This window comes from Microcaecilia unicolor, chromosome 2, assembly GCF_901765095.1.
Source record: "Microcaecilia unicolor chromosome 2, aMicUni1.1, whole genome shotgun sequence".
Taxonomy (NCBI): domain Eukaryota; kingdom Metazoa; phylum Chordata; class Amphibia; order Gymnophiona; family Siphonopidae; genus Microcaecilia; species Microcaecilia unicolor.
This window is the reverse complement of record NC_044032.1, coordinates 260698285-260716059: the sequence shown is the minus strand read 5'-3', so window position 1 is coordinate 260716059 and position 17775 is coordinate 260698285. Positions and strand designations below refer to the sequence as shown.

General features: G+C 44.8%; 1 protein-coding gene across 5 annotated transcripts in view; it reads right to left on the bottom strand.

Annotated features, from left to right (window-relative positions):
* Nucleotides 1-17775, bottom strand: part of KDM5C (lysine demethylase 5C) — a 187140-nt gene that overhangs the window by 35632 nt on the left and 133733 nt on the right. For all 5 annotated transcript variants that reach the window (XM_030194032.1, XM_030194031.1, XM_030194034.1 and 2 more), the window contains 2 exons: nucleotides 761-898; nucleotides 103-648 (listed from right to left, as the gene is read on the bottom strand). In XM_030194032.1, the coding sequence (XP_030049892.1) occupies nucleotides 103-648; nucleotides 761-898 (684 nt within the window). The remainder of the gene's footprint in view (nucleotides 1-102; nucleotides 649-760; nucleotides 899-17775) is intronic.

Below are 17775 nucleotides of genomic sequence, written 5' to 3'. Positions count from 1 at the left end.
ACAGGACTGAACCTGACCCCCAGAAACAGTTTCTCAGACAGCACGGCTTCCTAAATCTGTGAACAGTAAGCCAAAAAAGGAGGGGGTAAGGACTAAGCATACCATTTTCTGCTGCTGTTCATTCCATGCGCTTTCCTTCAGTGCTACCATCTCCTTGGTCATGTCACTCTGCAGCCGCTGTCGCAGCTCATTCAATTTCTCCAGAAGTAATGCCACTTCTTGGGTTGCTAGTGCCTGCCTTGCCCGGTCCTGCCAGGTGATGGCTCTTTCTGTCAAGCACTGAAGAGCTTCTCCCTCTGGCAGCCTCACTGGCAACTTCTGCAAGGCTACCAACAGTGAAAGGATTGTCTCCAGGCGCGGTCGGCGTGAGCGCATGCACAGAGAACACAAGAACTTTGTGGACCAGTCCCACCAAGCCAAAGAGTGCTTCTGGCCACCCAGCTTGGGGCAGGGCACGCATGAGCCATGGAACCAGTCCTGGCAAAGGTTGCACTGCAACATGAGGTCCGTGAGGGGCTGGCCACACATGCAGACTTCTATCTGCTCCTCAGGATTCACTGCCCGCATGCAAGCCTTGTGCTGGTTAGACTTCCGCAGCTGCAGAATCCCTTCTTTTTCCTTCTGTTCTCCTTCCTTAAAGGCCAGGATCTGAGGGAATGAGGGTGGGGGGAGGGGGGGGGGAGAAGAGAGACAAAACAGTGAATCGAGGCTCCTTCCTCCCATGCACCTGACTTTATGGTTATTGCTCCTGGCTACTTACTACTGATCCGGGGTCTCGAAGGTCTTGTGCAGACAGTCCTAAGCTTTCTGTGTCCGATTTATACAGCCCCAATTCCTTCTGCTTCCGCTTACTGCGTTTAAAACTATCAGAGCCTGCATCTGTACATGGACAGAGCACCTGTTGAGAGAGTGGAGGTAGAAGGAAGGTATGTCAGGAGTGACTGTGTAAGGGCAAGTGAATCTGTATCACAGCTGGTAAAAGGAAAGAAGAAGTTTTCAAAAACTGCACCTTTATACAAGCATTAGAAAGACGGCATGCTCAGTCTGTGGGAAAAGTGAAAGGAAGCTGAGGGGATTAATGACAGAAGATGGGTAAAAGACAGGTTGATAGCAAGGGGAAAGCATGGGTGTTTTAATTATAGAAGCTTCTATGCTCACCTACCTAGAATGGTACAGGACTAAGGAAGGTAGGCAAACTGACTTGAAGATGGAGCAATAGCTTGCAACTGGTCAAGCCTCTATAGGTGACAGCTTGCATACACCTCTAGTTAATGCACAGATGATAGGAATAAGCAGGCAGACTGGAACACCAATTAATGCATGTGATTGCTTTTTATGCGGTAATTACATACGCACAACCTGATAATTTCTGAAACAGCCTACCGTGTATTATCTGCCAAGAACGAGCATCTTTTCTGGTCCAAGTGTGACAGAAGCTAGACGTATTTCTAACTAATTCTTGCTAAGATTTTTTTTTCCCAACTTTTATTTGTAATTGTATTACAACAGAAAATCAACAAGATACAAACTGAAAGCCACAATAAACAGTAAGAATAATACAAACAACAAAAGCTAAATCCCCTTTCCCCATCCCTCCCCTAATTCTTGTTAAGTTTAAGTTTTACCATTTTAAATTTTAAATGGATGGAAATAAGTGAAAGTGCTGTTAGTTGAAAAATTATCGGCTGTGGATAGAGTATGCAAAGGAGAGTCACAAGCTAAAATTTCGAAAGACCTCAATATTTCTAAATAAAGGTTCAGAGGCTAGCTTGGAAATGAAGCTAAACTCCGTAACATCATTAAATACATTGACACTTCACAAGGACTCGAATGAAAATGTGTGCGTTATACAGCCAAACCCAAACTTGATAAAGCACTGCGAACATGGGTCACACAAGAGTGAAATAAAGGAACACGTCTTAGCGGCCCAATACTCCAAGCAAAAGCAAATAAATTTGGACATTTGATTAGGAATGAATTTTCTGCCAATAGAGAGTACATTAATAGGTTCAAGAAAACGCCATGGAATTTCACAAATATTGATTTCTGGGGAACGCTGATCTGCAGATGAAGCTGCTGCCAGTGTATTACCCAGTGAGTTAACAGCTGTCCTTGATAATGGAGGTATACCGAACAGAGGGTATAATAGTGATAAAACAGCCTTGTTTATGAAACTTGTTACCAGATAAAACTTTGGCACTTAAGCACGAGTCCAAAAAAAAAAAAAAATCACATCACACTGCTTTTCTGCACAAATAAAATTAGCAGTCACAAGCTACTTCCACTGAAAATCCACGATGCTTCAGTCACCTAAATAAATCCAAACTGCCTGTAATTTATAAAAGCAGCATTTGTTCCATTTGTTTGAAAAAATTTGCAGTTGAAGAAACTTAAGGAAAAGGCACCCCTGTTGCTCAAAATTGCCTCACACCCCCTCCAGCAGAGTCTCTGATCTCTAGAGTTTAGAAAATTTGAGTCCTTTAACTACCACATCCAAAATTCAATCCCTAGACCAAGGCATTCAAGAACTTCAAACACAATTACAGATGTGAGGTCATTTCTGTCCTGGTTTCATCAGAAAATCTTAACATTCCTGAATTTCTGAAAAAGTTGAAATCTAAAAGAAATTATTTATATCATTACAGAGGCATGAGATGATGTAAAACAGCTATTTACAGAAAACTGCTGGATGAGAAGATTGGGTGATGTCTTTGCTCAAAACAGTTCTTCCAGTGATTCTGGCAGCAAGTCTGACTTTGAAGGCTTCAGTGAAACAGATATCAATACGTTTAACCAGAAAAACGAATAAAAAGTTGCCTATATCTACAATATATTAAAAGACTTTGCCATAGAAACTTCTGCTGAAATAAGTGACCGGTTAGAGTGGGACAAAATTAATGATGTGAGTGTCCCTAATATGGAATTTCTGTCAAAGGAGGTCATTGTACAGGCTGTTCAACCACATCATGATAGCCTAAAGCACATCACCAGTGAAAAGGAGGATGATGATGTGCCAACTATGAAATTTTAACCTGTTAGGGAGGAAGTGACATCACAGACCCAAATGGCAGCTTGAAAATGGAGCTCCCAAGCCACTGCCAAGAATTAGCTTAATTAACAGCTTTCCTCAACGCTATATCACGTGGGACACATTCTTGATTGAAGGGCATGGAGTGCTACATGGGTAATGACGGCCTCGCAAGCAAAATCACTCGATTTACAAGTGTATGCATTTCAGCAGAAGGCGATGTTTCCAGCTACGCACCCAGAGGAACATGGCACTCGAGATGGGGAGAACCAACAGCTCTCGCCGGAGATTGCGGTGCCCAGTGAGATTGGAGAGGTGCCTTTACCACAACATGAAACATGGACCACATTATGCACTTGGCTTCAAGAAATCAGATTAAATTTAAAGACAATGCACCAAGATTTGGCAACGCTGGGAGCAGACCTCCGAGGAGAAATAGCAGAACTGGGTAGTCGAGTGGCTGAAACAGAAGTGGGCCTGGAAGAACACGCAAGAGTCTCTAACTATGCTTGAACAGCAGTTACAGGACCAAAAAAGTGAAATCAGGCACCTACTAGATAAGGTGGAAGATTTAGAAAATCGGAGCCGTCGCTCCAACATATGGGTGAGTGGGCTGTCAGAGTTACCTGAATATTCAGATTGCGAAGAAGTTGTGCAGCGCCTTGCGGCCCACTTGCTCTCTGACCCTGATAACCCCCATGCACCTGCATCCATTCGTATTGAACATGCTCACCGAGCCTTGGGGACAAGAAAACCAAATATGACTAAAGATATCGTGGTATGCTTTGCTGAATTCAAATTGAAGGAAGCTGTGATGCACAAAGTGAGGGCGGCTAGCCCTATAGTGTGGGACAGTTACCCCATAGAGATTTACCATGACCTTTCAACTACCACCCTCAAACGGCAGAGCGAACTATGCCCTCTAACCAACCGATTGAGAGAGGAGGGGATTCAGTGTAAGTGGCAGCACCCTTTTGCCCTAGTGTTCTACAAGGAGGACAAACAGCACAGAGTGGCCTCGATGGAAGAAGCACAAGAATTTCTACCCGCTGGCGATCAAGTCAACCCACCAGGGAAGCATCAGCAGCCAGGCAGTAAGAAGGAAGGCAGGCCGAAATTGCATAGCGTATCTCAAGGGAAGGGCTGCCTTAGGAGACAGATCTCTGGAAGACAAGTTACATCGCCATCAGGCCCAGGATGAGACTAACAGCTATAAAAACTTTTGCTATACTAAATAGGCTGACCGGATGGAGACAAGCGTTAAACCTTCGCGAGTGTTGAGGTTCAACTATATTTGACTGGCAGATGGATCGGGGAATCACTTCCTTCTCCCGCAGACATGTTGATGTGTCACGGTTGGTACTGGGGGAGTAGGGGTGGGGGGTTGGAGGGGACGGGGGAAACTATATGGCATCTGGTAGTGGCGGCTGACTAGGCTTGCTAAATGATAGGGGGCCTATGACTAATGTTCAGTTGTGTTACTCTGAATGTTTGTGGTCTTAACTCGCATATGAAATGCAAATTAATGTATAAAGAAATGTTGTGCCTAAGGGCAGATGTGATATCATTCAGGAGACCCATTTGAAACAGCAGCATGAAAAATTAGTTAGTCATAAGCGGTTTCCCACTGTTTATTTGCCTCCAACACAACTAACCAAAAAACAAAAGGGGTCCTTATAGCTTTTTCAGATGCTCTTCCATGGCAAATGCATAACATTATATCTGATAAAGGCGGCAGCTATCTCTTAGTTACAGCATCCCTATATAACACTCAATATACCATGTTATCAATTTATGTGCCTAATGAGGGGCAAAGGTCCTTTTTAGCAGACATGGAGAGGGTTTTACAACGCCATGTACAGGGACAACTAGTGATAGGGGGTGACTTTAATCTTATAATAGACCCGCCACTAGATAATTCAACAGGGGGCTGGTTGACCTCTGGCGCGGGAATCATGGTCAAGAGAGGGATTACACATACTTCTCTCCTAAGTATAATACATATTCCAGGATTGACCTCTGGCTGGGGGACGGGGCTATAGCAAGTAATCTGCAAGCAGTAACAATTGAACCACGCACAAGGTCTGATCACTCCCCGGTGGTATTGACTCTGGGAACAATAAATATACCTAAGGGTCCCAGATATTGGCGGCTTAATGAGACATTATTGCAAGACCCGCACAACATTTCTACTGTGGAGAAATACATTGTGGAATATTTTTGAATTCAATGACCTAGGGGAGATACAACCACACTCACTTTATGGGAAGGCTTAAAAGCAGTCCTTCACAGACACGTCATAGCATTACAAGCCCATCTTACTAAAAATCGGCCTGTTCAGGAACAGGATCTTAGAGGCAAGATAGCACAGTTGGAGAGGCTGCACAAAGCGGATCCCTCTGATCTCAAGAGAACCGAAGCATTACATTAGCTCAGATTAAAGCTTAATGAGGTTCAAATGGCTGAGCTTTCAGCTCAATTGCAACGTGTACAGCAGGAGCACTTTGAATCTGGTGACAAAGCTAGTAGGTTATTAGCTTGCAAATTAAAGAAACAAGCCCAATGTAATCATATCTTTAACATTAAAAACACCTCGGGGGTACAGTGTAGCCAATCGGAGCAAATTCAGGAGGCTTTCTATGATTATTATACAGAGCTCTATCTACCTGAAATAACTCCATCGGCCATAGAGGCCTACCTCCAGGAGGCCAGTCTTCCACAGCTATCGCAGAGAGAGACAGCGTTGCTATCTGCACCCATAACATTAGATGATATTGAATGGGCGATATCAGACCTACCCCACAATAAGGCCCCTGATCCAGATGGCTTCCCCACCAGGTTTTATAAACTGTTTACTAAGCGATTGGCTCTTATATTGCTGAGAGTCTTCACCTCCTTTGACACTGCACAGGAACTGCCCCATTCCTGGAGATTGGCCGCAGTCACGTTGTTGAAACCGGGGAAAGATCCCCAGCAGTGTGGCTCCTATAGACCAATTACCAATTTCCCTCTTAAATACAGACTATAAAATCTTTACGACGATCCTAGCATGTAGACTTCAGCTGGTACTGCCTCAGCTGATACACGAGGACCAGGCAGGGTTTATTACGGGTCGCCAGACTCATGATACATTAGATGCTTGCTACACATAATTCAACAGGCAAGAGTTGACTGGACACCAGCACTGTTGCTCTCGATTGATGCTGGAAAAAGCATTCAACCGGGTGAACTGGTCATTCTTGTTTACTGTCCTGAAGAATGTGGGGATAGGGGGGGCGCTACATGGCATGGCTCAAATTGCTGTATACAAGCCTAGCAACTCTAAAAATAAATGGCACATATACTAAACCTTTGGAGCTCCATAGGAGAACCAGACAGGGTTGTGCAGTTTCTCCACTACTATTTGCTTGTCCATCAAACCACTTGCTAGCTTGATCAGGGGAACTCTGGGATTAGGGGCCTGATCAGGGGATGAAGGGAACATAAAATCATGCTGTTTGCAGATGATGTGCTCTTAACCTTATCCTTCCCAGAGTCCTCTCTGCAACAGGCTATGGAAACTATTACACAATATGGCCAATTATCAGGGTTTAAGATCAACATTACCAAATCAGAAATCCTTAATCTCACTGTTCCTCCGCAGAAAATTCCTCAGCTGAAAGCTGCCTTCCCATTTGTTTGGGCCACCAAATTCATTAAATATCTGTGGATACACATAACACCCAATGTGGAGAGCTTGTTCTCAGCTAATTACCATAAGAAGATTGTGGAACATTTTGCGGAGCTCGACAGATGGGAGGGACTGACAATATCGTGGACAGGGCGTATTAATGCAATCAAAATGATGTTGCTCCTTAAATTATTATATTTATTTCTAGCCCTCCCAATCCCTCGCAGTTTTTTTTGCTCAACTCAATCGAAAAATGTTTGCCTACATCTGGCGGAAGCACCCACCTTGGGTGCGCTGGGCCATGATGTACCAGACACATGCTGGGGGGGTGGTGATATGGGAGCCCTCAACTTTTATCTGTACTATTCAAGTGGCCCAGCTAAAAGTATTAGCGGAATGGACTCTGGCTGCTACTAAGAAATGGCTCCACTGGGAGTGAGCCTGGCTGGGGACCCGCTCCTTGGGAGATGTTATGTGGCTACCGAGGAGTGATTTATTAGCTAGAATTCAGAGAGTCCAGTTGGGGGTGAGCCACTTGCTTTCCACATGGTATCATATACGGAAACAATTCTTTCCAGATTGGAAATACTACTTGCAGACAGCCATCTGTTGGGCCCCGGGCTTTCCCACGGGCGCCTCTGAACCGGTATATAGATGGTGGGCCCTGGCGGGTTTGTATACTCTGGGACAGGTATGGGCTAATGGGAGAATACTTAATTTTGAAGAACTCAAAGAGGAATATGGGCTGGTTGAAAGTGACCTCTTATTATAGCTGTTTACGAAATTTTATCCACAGACGGGCAAGGGAGGAACTGGACCAAACAAACAGCATTAGAGAGGGCCCTGCGGAGTGGGGGGTGGGGGGGTAAAGGAAGTGTCTCTCATTTATATCTAGCTCTACTATTCTACACTAACCCCCAATTATATTATAATGAAAGATCGTAGCTAGCTTTACAGAGCACCTACCCACGGGAAACTTGATTGAGGGGGTACAGAGTCTTGCTCAAACCATCTTTAGCTCAGCCTATGGTAGAAAATGGTTTTAAAATGTTGTACTGATGGTATTATACCCCTGACAGATTACAGCAAATGTATCCCAGGGTATCTGCAGAATGTTGGCATAACTGTGGTGCTCAGGGCTCCTTCTTGCACATATGGTGGAGGAGTGCCTGGTGGCCCAGACTTACTGGAAACAAGTACTCCAATTGGTCTATCAATTACTGCAACATTATCCTTGCAAAGCGGAATACTGCCTGCTACATTTTAAACCTCCGGAGATTCGTGTCTCCCAACATAAGCTTGCAATTCATTTTTTTGTGGCTGCAAAGCTATCTTTGGCAAGGGCTTAGAAGCAACAAACTCTACCATCCATGCAACTTATACTGCATAAAGTGGACTACTTATTGCAAAACTTACTGCAATAAGAAGAGGCCACATGGTGATTTAAAAAGCTTTGGCAACCCTATGAACAGTCTAAGGCACAGTTGTATATCATCTGTCAATACATAAAAGTTTTCATACTTGGTGCTACTGCATTTTGTTGTTTATCTTGTTATGAGCTCTCCATTTATTAACCATGTATTAACGGTGTTCCACTGTACATGAAAGTAAAGAAAAGTATTTGTGTACAACACAGAGACCCGGTACACCAAAAGCAAACAGCTGAAAGGATTATGTTTATGCAGGGGTGGAAATATATCTAGAACATTTAGACAGATTTATTAAAAAGTGTGATACTGGGTTAACAGTGTACGGTAATACAGTAACATGCCACCTGAGTTAACTCTGTTAGTCACCACACAAAAATTTTCCCTCAGTTCTACAGTTTTTACTTGTTATTGCTATTTTGTGTCCTTTTATCCCTATTTGGAACCTTATGGCTTTGATATTTTTTACTTGCTTTTCTCAATTTTAGACAATAGGAGCCAAACCACTGGGATTTTTCCAGCCTCATCTATGTATAGTTGGCATCATGTAAGAGAAATGAGGCTAAAACCTCCATTCGGGTAGTGGAGAAGCAGACCAACAGAAAAATGACAAGTGGTCTATCTATATTCCATTTGGCATGCCTTCAAAGCTAGAGTATGAGGACGATGCAGAGCATTACACCAGGCACAAAACACAAAAACCTCTCGCAGATGGTATCCAAAATTTCTTTATTAAAATTGTCTTAAAAAAAAAAAAAAGTGAGCCACATTACCCTTACTGAACCTGTTCCCAAATACGCTACAAAATTGTCTTCAAAAAGAATAAGGGAGACCCGACATGACTCGTGTTTTGGCCCTACCGGCCTGCATCAGGAGTCTAGGAACTTGTCATGTCATACTTATTCCCAGAGTCAACCAAAACAGTCTTCAGTTGGCTTCTATGAGAAAAAAAACAATGGGACATCAAATCACTGGCTCAATTCCATCTCTTTGAAGAAAAAAAAAAAAAAAAAAGTTTAAAGAGAATTATACTGCATGTGAATAAAGGTGAGCCAATTGATGATGCGACTTTCAGAAAGCTTTTGACAAAGTCCTTCACGAGAGACTCCTAAAGAAAATCAAAAAAACCATTGGATAGGAAGCAATGTTCTGTTGCGGATTAGAAACTGCTTAAAAGAAAATAGAATAGGGTTAAATGGATCATTCTCTCAGTGGAGAAGGGCAAATAAGAGTGCCACAGGGATCTGAACTGGGACTGGTGCTTTTTTAACATACCAACATATATATTAATACAGTAAGTAATGGCAGATAAAGACCTGAATGGGCCCATCCAGTCTGCCCAACAGTCACATTCATTATCAATTCAAGATATAGAACAACAATGAACGTGATATTATTTACTTGATGATGGTCTCTCTTTAATGTTCCAGAGACAGACCATTTTTAAACATTTATAAATGATCTGGAAATGGGAATGATAAGCAAGGTGATCAAATCTGCAGATTCAGTTGTTAAATTGCATGCAGACAGAATTGCAGGAGAACCTTAAGCGACTGGAAGGCTGAGCCTCCAGACGGCAGATGGAATTTAATGTGGACAAGTGCAAAGTGATACACAATGGGAACAACAACTCAAATTATAGCTATATGCTAGGTTCAACATCAGGAGTTGTCACCCAATAAAAAGATTTAGCTGCGTTATGGACAATACTTCAAAATCTTCTGTTCAGTGTGTGGCAGCAGCCAAAACAGCATACAATATTAGGAGTTATTAGGAAAGGAAGAGACTAAAACAAAGATTATTATAATGCTTCTATCACTTCATAGTGCAATTGCACCTTGAGTATAGTGTACAATTCTGGTTGATGCATCTCAAAAAAATATTTGGCGGAATCAGAAAAAGTACAAAATAAGGTTAAAGAAATTAGGATTCTTCAGCTTAGAGAAGAGACAGTCAGTGGGAATATGATATAGGTATATAAAATCTGAAGTAAAAACAGGTAAACTGAAATAGATTGTTTTCTCTCGAAATGTTCAAAGACTAAGGTATACACTATGAAGTTACATAGTAATTTTAAAACAATTAGCAGAAAATACTGCATATTTAAACTCTCGAACTTGTTGCCAGAGAGTACAAAGACTAAGGAATACACTATCAAGTTACATTATATATATATTTGTATGAAGTCTTTATTAACAGTACCAGCAAAGAGGAAAACAAACATGCAGCCATGTATAGCAATGTGATATCAGCCAGGTTATGCATGTGAGAAAAACATGGATAACAATACAAGATTAAAGACAAAGTTTCCTCCAGCCCCAACCAGGTAAAGATGACTATATGGAACTTCAAAACTTTTCAAGAAATTTTACAGAATAAGGAAAGTTAACCCCCCCCCCCCCACCTCCTCCCTGACCTCCCACCTCTCCACAAGCAAAGGTGGTGTAGAACCCCCCCCCCCCCCAACGCCCAAGTATAGTCCAACACAGTCCAAACAGAGCAATGAGAAGTAAAAGGCTCCCAAATGACTTCCCATGTATCTGATGCCTATGTTCTACTATTAAGCGTCCATTTCACAAATATATCACAGCTTACACAGTAATAATTTTAAAACACTGCATGTTGCCAGAGGCGGCAGTAAAAACAGCTAGAGCTGCTCGATTTAGTACAGAAATTGTGTGGATGTTGTGCAAAAACATGAGCCTGGCTCAGAGCGAAGGTGACACAGCTTGTTTATTTATAGAGCCCATAGAGCAGTGGTCTTCACTAATTTTTACACAAATTCCTGGAGGTAAATCTGACGAACTGTTAAGGTAGATCTGGGAAAGACCATTGCATATTCCTGGGGATGGGTAGCATAGAATCTTATTACTTTCTGGTATTCTGCCAGGTACTTGTGACCTGGCTTCGCTACTGTTAAAGCAGAACTGGGGAACAGATGTGGAAATGAAAACAGAGGAGGCATGAGAAGTATATAATGGGCATTTACAAAGCAACAGAAGCTTTAAAAACTAACTAGGAGCTACAGACCAAAACAGAGGATTCAGAAAATCAGTCACAGTGAAAATAATGTAAAGACTCATAGGGTTCCAGAAAAATTAGTATAGAGGTTGTGTAGATGTTGTGCAAAAATGTGAGCCTGGCACAGAACGATGGTGACACAGATTGTTAATTTATAGAGCCCATACAGCAGTGGTCTTCACTAATTTTTAAGTCACTTTGGATACAAACGAGTTGAAGGAGACATTGCTGACCAGTGAGCATCAATAACATCCATCCCCAGCAGACTGCCTTCAAACTTTTCACTGGGGTATGCTCAAGGAGGTGGGCATTTCCTAATGCATCTCTCTTGTCTATTGAGAAATGCCTTATCCTTCAAACATGCTGCTCTTCCCCCTTTCTGTTGTGAGCTTGGATGGAGAGATAGAAAATAGCAATTAAAAAAAACCCAAAATGATAGGGCCACCCCAGGGGTCTCCACAATTGCCACTGACCCCTGGGCCTTGTACTGTATTATCTGTCTGTGTAGATTATATTATGTATTTAATTTTGTATTTGCGGTGTTCTCCTGTGTACTAATCATGAGTTATATTGTTCTCATCTTATGTAGCTAGTTTGTGGGTTTGCTGTGCTTTCCTGTAATGATTGGAGTTCTAATGTTTGTCCAATTTGTACTTATTGTATTGCTTCTTTTTATAAATTGTAAACCGTTCTGTCTTGCAGTAGCAATAAGATACGGTATATAAATTGACGTAAATAAATAAAAAAAAATAAATACTGAAGAACACTGCCATAAAGCCTTAGGATCCTAGTAGGGAACTCAAGTAAAACACTGTAGTTTGTTTGCACAGCTTTGTTAAGGCAAGAGCCGTGAGCATTACATTAGGATAACTACAAAATTGAAATATTCAATTTTATCTACCAGATTATGATATGCTGGTACCTGGAATACCATCTTTTTGATAGCAGGTCCACAGATTTGGAACAATTTGCCTGATTATCAGACTGTGTAGCAGCAGGGCTCAAAGTTGTAAATTTCTGAAGACATATTTGTTTAAACACGCATGGAGTTGATACTCTAGTCTGTTTTATGAGGGATGAATTTTGATCTGCTTTTGGGTGTTTTGTCTGATTTTATTATGTATGTTGATTTGTAATCTGCCCAGGTACTTCAGAGGACCCAACACTATTATAAAAAAAGTGTGAGGGCAAGTCTGATTGATCCTGGATGTAGAGGTGATATTGGTGTTTGAGAAACTGGAGTTGAAGTGTAACAATTGGAATTTACGGGAACTGAGGTAAAGATCAGATAAATGGGAGGCATTTCCCTTGACCAGTAGGGCCTGACTTGTAGAATATGGAATTAAAAATCAAAATCAGAGGAGATGGTGGAGCATGGGATGATTACGCAGAGTCTAGAACAGCGTTTCTCAACCAGTGTGACGCAGAGTCTGCAAGGGTCCCGCGGAATTGGCAACAGAATCGGCGTCCTTCAACACCTTCCTCCTCCCACCCCTTGCGGGTCTCTCCTGTCCGCCGCAATTCTACAAACTTTGCGGTTGCTGGCAGCTATTAGAACAAGCCTTCCTCTGGCCAGTCCCGGGGTCCTTCCTTTTGACACAACTTCCTTTTCCCGCATGCAAGGGACATGGCAGAGGGAAAGCCGCTGAACGGCCAGAGGAAGGCCTGTTCTAACAGCTGCCAGCAACCACAAAGTTTGTAGAATCGTGGCAGAGAGGAGAGAGGCCTGAGGGGTGGAAAGAGGAACGTAGGAAAAGATACTGGGCCTGCAGAAGGGAAAGGGGGTGGGGAAGAAGACAGAATGAAAATGCTGCACATGCAGGGAAGGGAAAAGGAAACAGGCTGCAAATAAAGGGAAGGGAAAGGAAAAGAAGATAAGATTTAGAAGTAGGAGAAGAAACTGAAGAAAGCTGAACATGAAAGATCAGTGCCAAATAGACACAGGGCAGGAGGTGAGAAAAGGAACAGCAAATGGAAAGGAGGCCCTGGAAACAGAGCTAAGAGCTGACAGAGAAAAGCAGAACCAGACTGGGAACAAGATAATTGGAATAATAAAAATCACCAGATCACAAAAGTGGGAAAAGTGATTTTATTTTCAGTTTAGTGATTGAATTATGTTGGTGTTGAGAATTTATATCTGTCAGCTTTATTTTACACTGTACAGAGGACATGCATTTCTTTCTAGTTCTCTGGTGTTGCATGACATTTAGAGTCCAGTACCTCTGCTTTCAGTTTTTGTCTGCATGTTTTCGCGGTTCCCTATTTTGTATCAGGTGAGATTCATGTTCTGCATCTGCAGCTGAGGTGAAGGATTCTGCTGGCATGTGGTGTCTGTGTAGGAATCTGCAACAGTCCATTCTTGTTCTAGTTTCCCAATAGCAGGTAAACTGGTGCTTCTAATGTATTTCTGTAGCACAATTAAATGAAATAACTACTTCTGAAAGTTACAGGTACGGGTGAGGAGACTTGTGGGAATGGTTGAGAATGGAATGGATCTTATCGGGGGCAAACAAGTATGGGTTAGATTCCAGTGGTGTGCCTTGACAATGTTTGCACCTTTTAAGTATGTTGCAAGATGAAAAGGATGAACATCACTGGTCTAGCAAGTAGATTTTTAAAAAGCCATATGTGACAGGACCTAAGATTTTTCATTGCATCAGGATTAAAATGAGGATGTATGAACATGGGATGCGATCTAGGTGGTTTAAGGGAAATATTAATGGGACCTAAAGGGAAGGAGCTCACTAGAGCTGAAGATAGAAATGGAGAAGCCACTGATGCTCCTGGGATTGGTAACATGGAATCTTGCTACTATTTGGGATTCTGCCAGGTACTTGTGACCTGGATTGGACCACCTGCCCCAGTATAAAGCGAATGCTACATACCTGTAGAAGGTATTCTCCGAGGAAAGCAGGCTGATTGCTCTCACTGATGGGTGACGTCCACGGCAGCCCCCTCCAATCGGAATCTTCACTAGCAAAGGCCTTTGCTAGCCCTCGCGAGCCGATGCGCACCGCGCATACGCGGCCGTCTTCCCGCCCGAACCGGCTCGTGTTCGTCAGTCCCGTACGTAGCAAGACAAAGACAAGGGAAGACACAACTCCGAAGGGGAGGCGGGCGGGTTTGTGAGAACAATCAGCCTGCTGTCCTCGGAGAATACCTTCTACAGGTATGTAGCATTCGCTTTCTCCGAGGACAAGCAGGCTGCTTGTTCTCACTGATGGGGTATCCCTAGCCCCCAGGCTCACTCAAAACAACAAACATGGTCAATTGGGCCTCGCAACGGTGAGGACATAACTGAGATTGACCTAACAACTTATCCAACTAACTGAGAGTGTAGCCTGGAACAGAATAAACATGGGCCTAGGGGGGTGGAGTTGGATTCTAAACCCCGAACAGATTCTGAAGCACTGACTGCCCGAACCGACTGTCGCGTCGGGTATCCTGCTGCAGGCAGTAATGAGATGTGAATGTGTGGACAGATGACCACGTCGCAGCTTTGCAGATCTCTTCAATAGTGGCTGACATCAAGTGGGCCACTGACGCTGCCATGGCTCTAACATTATGAGCCGTGACATGACCCTCAAGAGCCAGCCCAGCCTGGGCATAAGTGAAGGAAATGCAATCTGCTAGCCAATTGGATATGGTGCGTTTCCCCACAGCCACTCCCCTCCTGTTGGGATCAAAAGAAACAAACATTTGGGCGGACTGTCTGTTGGGCTGTGTCCGCTCCAGATAGAAGGCCAATGCTCTTTTGCAGTCCAATGTGTGCAGCTGACGTTCAGCAGGGCAGGAATGAGGACGGGGGAAAAATATTGGCAAGACAAGTGACTGGTTCAGATGGAACTCCGACACTACCTTCGGCAAGAACTTAGGGTGAGTGCGGAGGACTACTCTATTGTGATGAAACTTGGTTAAGGAGCATGAGCTACCAGGGCCTGAAGCTCACTGACTCTACGAGCTGAAGTAACTGCCACCAAGAAAATGACCTTCCAGGTCAAGTACTTCAGATGGCAGGAGTTCAGTGGCTCAAAGGGAGGTTTCATCAGCTGGGTGAGAACGACATTGAGATCCCATGACACTGTAGGAGGCTTGACGGAGGGCTTTGACAAAAGCAAACCTCTCATGAAGCGAACAACTAAAGGCTGTCCTGAGATCTGCTTACCTTTCACACGGTAATGGTATGCACTGATTGCGCTAAGGTGAACCCCTACAGAGTTGGTCTTGAGACCAGACTCAGACAAGTGCAGAAGGTATTCAAGCAGGGTCTGTGTAGGACAGGAGCAAGGATCTAAGGCCTTGATGTCACACCAGACGGCAAACCTCCTCCATAAAAATAAGTAACTCCTCTTAGTGGAATCTTTTTTGGAAGCAAGCAAGACACGGGAGACACCCTCTGACAGACCCAAAGAGGCAAAGTCTATGCTCTCAACATCCAGGCCGTGAGAGCCAGAGACTGGAGGTTGGGATGCAGAAGCGCCCCTTCGTTCTGGGTGATGAGGGTCGGAAAAACCTCCAATCTCCACGGTTCTTCGGAGGACAACTCCAGAAGAAGAGGGAACCAGATCTGACGCGGCCAAAACGGAGCAATCAGAATCATGGTGCCTCGGTCTTGCTTGAGTTTCAACAAAGTCTTCCCCACCAGAGGTATGGGAGGATAAGCATACAGCAGGCCTTCCCCCCAATCCAGGAGGAAGGCATCCGATGCCAGTCGGCCGTGGGCCTGAAGTCTGGAACAGAACTGAGGGACCTTATGGTTGGCTCGAGATGCAAGGAGATCTACCAAGGGGGTGCCCCACACCTGGAAGATCCGGCGCACTACTCTGGAGTTGAGCGACCACTCGTGAGGTTGCATAATCCTGCTCAACCTGTCGGCCAGACTGTGCAACTCCAGGAGATTGATCTGTAGACCTTGTTCCTGGAGGGACCAGCTTCCCTGGGTGTGAAGCCCATCGACATGAGCTCCCCACCCCAGGAGAGACGCATCCGTAGTCAGCACTTTTTGTGGCTGAGGAATTTGGAAAGGACGTCCCAAAGTCAAACTGGACCAAATCGTCCACCACTGCAGGGATTTGAGAAAACTCGTGGACAGGTGGATCACGTCCTCTAGATCCCCAGCAGCCTGAAGCTAGGGTCCATTGAGCAGATCGCATGCGAAGACGGGCCATGGGAGTCACATGAACTGTGGAGGCCATGTGGCCCAGCAATCTCAACATCTGCCGAGCTGTGATCTGCTGGGACGCTCGAACCCGAGAGACGAGGGACAACAAGTTGTTGGCTCTCGTCTCTGGGAGATAGGCACGAGCCGTCCGAGAATCCAGCAGAGCTCCTATGAATTCGAGTCTGTACTGGGAGAAGGTGGGACTTTGGATAATTTATCACAAACCCCAGTAGCTCCAGGAGGCGAATAGTCATCTGCATGGACTGTAGAGCTCCTGCCTCGGATGTGTTCTTCACCAGCCAATCGTTGAGATAGGGGAACACGTGCACTCCCAGCCTGCGAAGCGCCGCTGCTACTACAGCCAGGCACTTCGTGAACACTCTGGGCGCAGAGGCGAGCCCAAAAGGTAGCACACAGTACTGGAAGTGACGTGTGCCCAGCTGAAATCGCAGATACTGCCTATGAGCTGGCAGTATCGGGATGTGCGTGTAGGCGTCCTTCAAGTCCAGAGAGCATAGCCAATCGTTTTCCTGAATCATGGGAAGAAGGGTGCCCAGGGAAAGCATCCTGAACATTTCCTTGACCAGATATTTGTTCAGGGCCCTTAGGTCTAGGATGGGATGCATCCCCCGTTTTCTTTTCCACAAGGAAGTACCTGGAATAGAATCCCAGCCCTTCTTGCCCGGATGGCACGGGCTCGACCGCATTGGCGCTGAGAAGGGCGGAGAGTTCCTCTGCAAGTACCTGCTTGTGCTGGAAGCTGTAGGACTGAGCTCCCAGTGGGCAATTTGGAGGCTTCGAGGCCAAATTGAGGGTGTATCCATGCCGGACTATTTGAAGAACCCACCGGTCAGAGGTTATAAGAGGCCACCTTTGGTGAAAAACTTTCAACCTCCCCCGACCGGCAGATCGCCCGGCACGGACACATTGATGTCGGTTATGCTCTGCTGGAGCCAGTCAAAAGCTCGTTCCCTGCTTTTGCTGGGGAGCTGTGGGGCCTTGCTGAGGCGCACACTGCTGAGAGTGAGCGCGCTGGGGCTTAGCCTGGGCCGCAGGCTGTCGAGAGGGAGGATTGTACCTACGCTTACCAGAAGAGTAGGGAACAGCCCTCCTTCCCCCATAAAAACGTCTACCTGAAGAGGTAGATGCTGAAGGCTGCCGGCGGGAGAACTTGTCGAAAGCGGTATCCCGCTGGTGGAGCTGTTCTACCACCTGTTCAACTTTTTCTCCAAAAATGTTGTCCGCTCGGCAAGGAGAGTCCGCAATCCGCTGCTGGATCCTATTCTCCAGGTCGGAGGCACGCAGCCATGAGAGTCTGCGCATCACCACACCTTGAGCAGCGGGCCTGGACGCAACATCAAAGGTATCATATACCCCTCGGGCCAGGAATTTTCTGCACGCCTTCAGCTGCCTGACCACCTCCTGAAACGGCTTGGCTTGCTCAGGAGGGAGCTTGTCCACCAAGCCC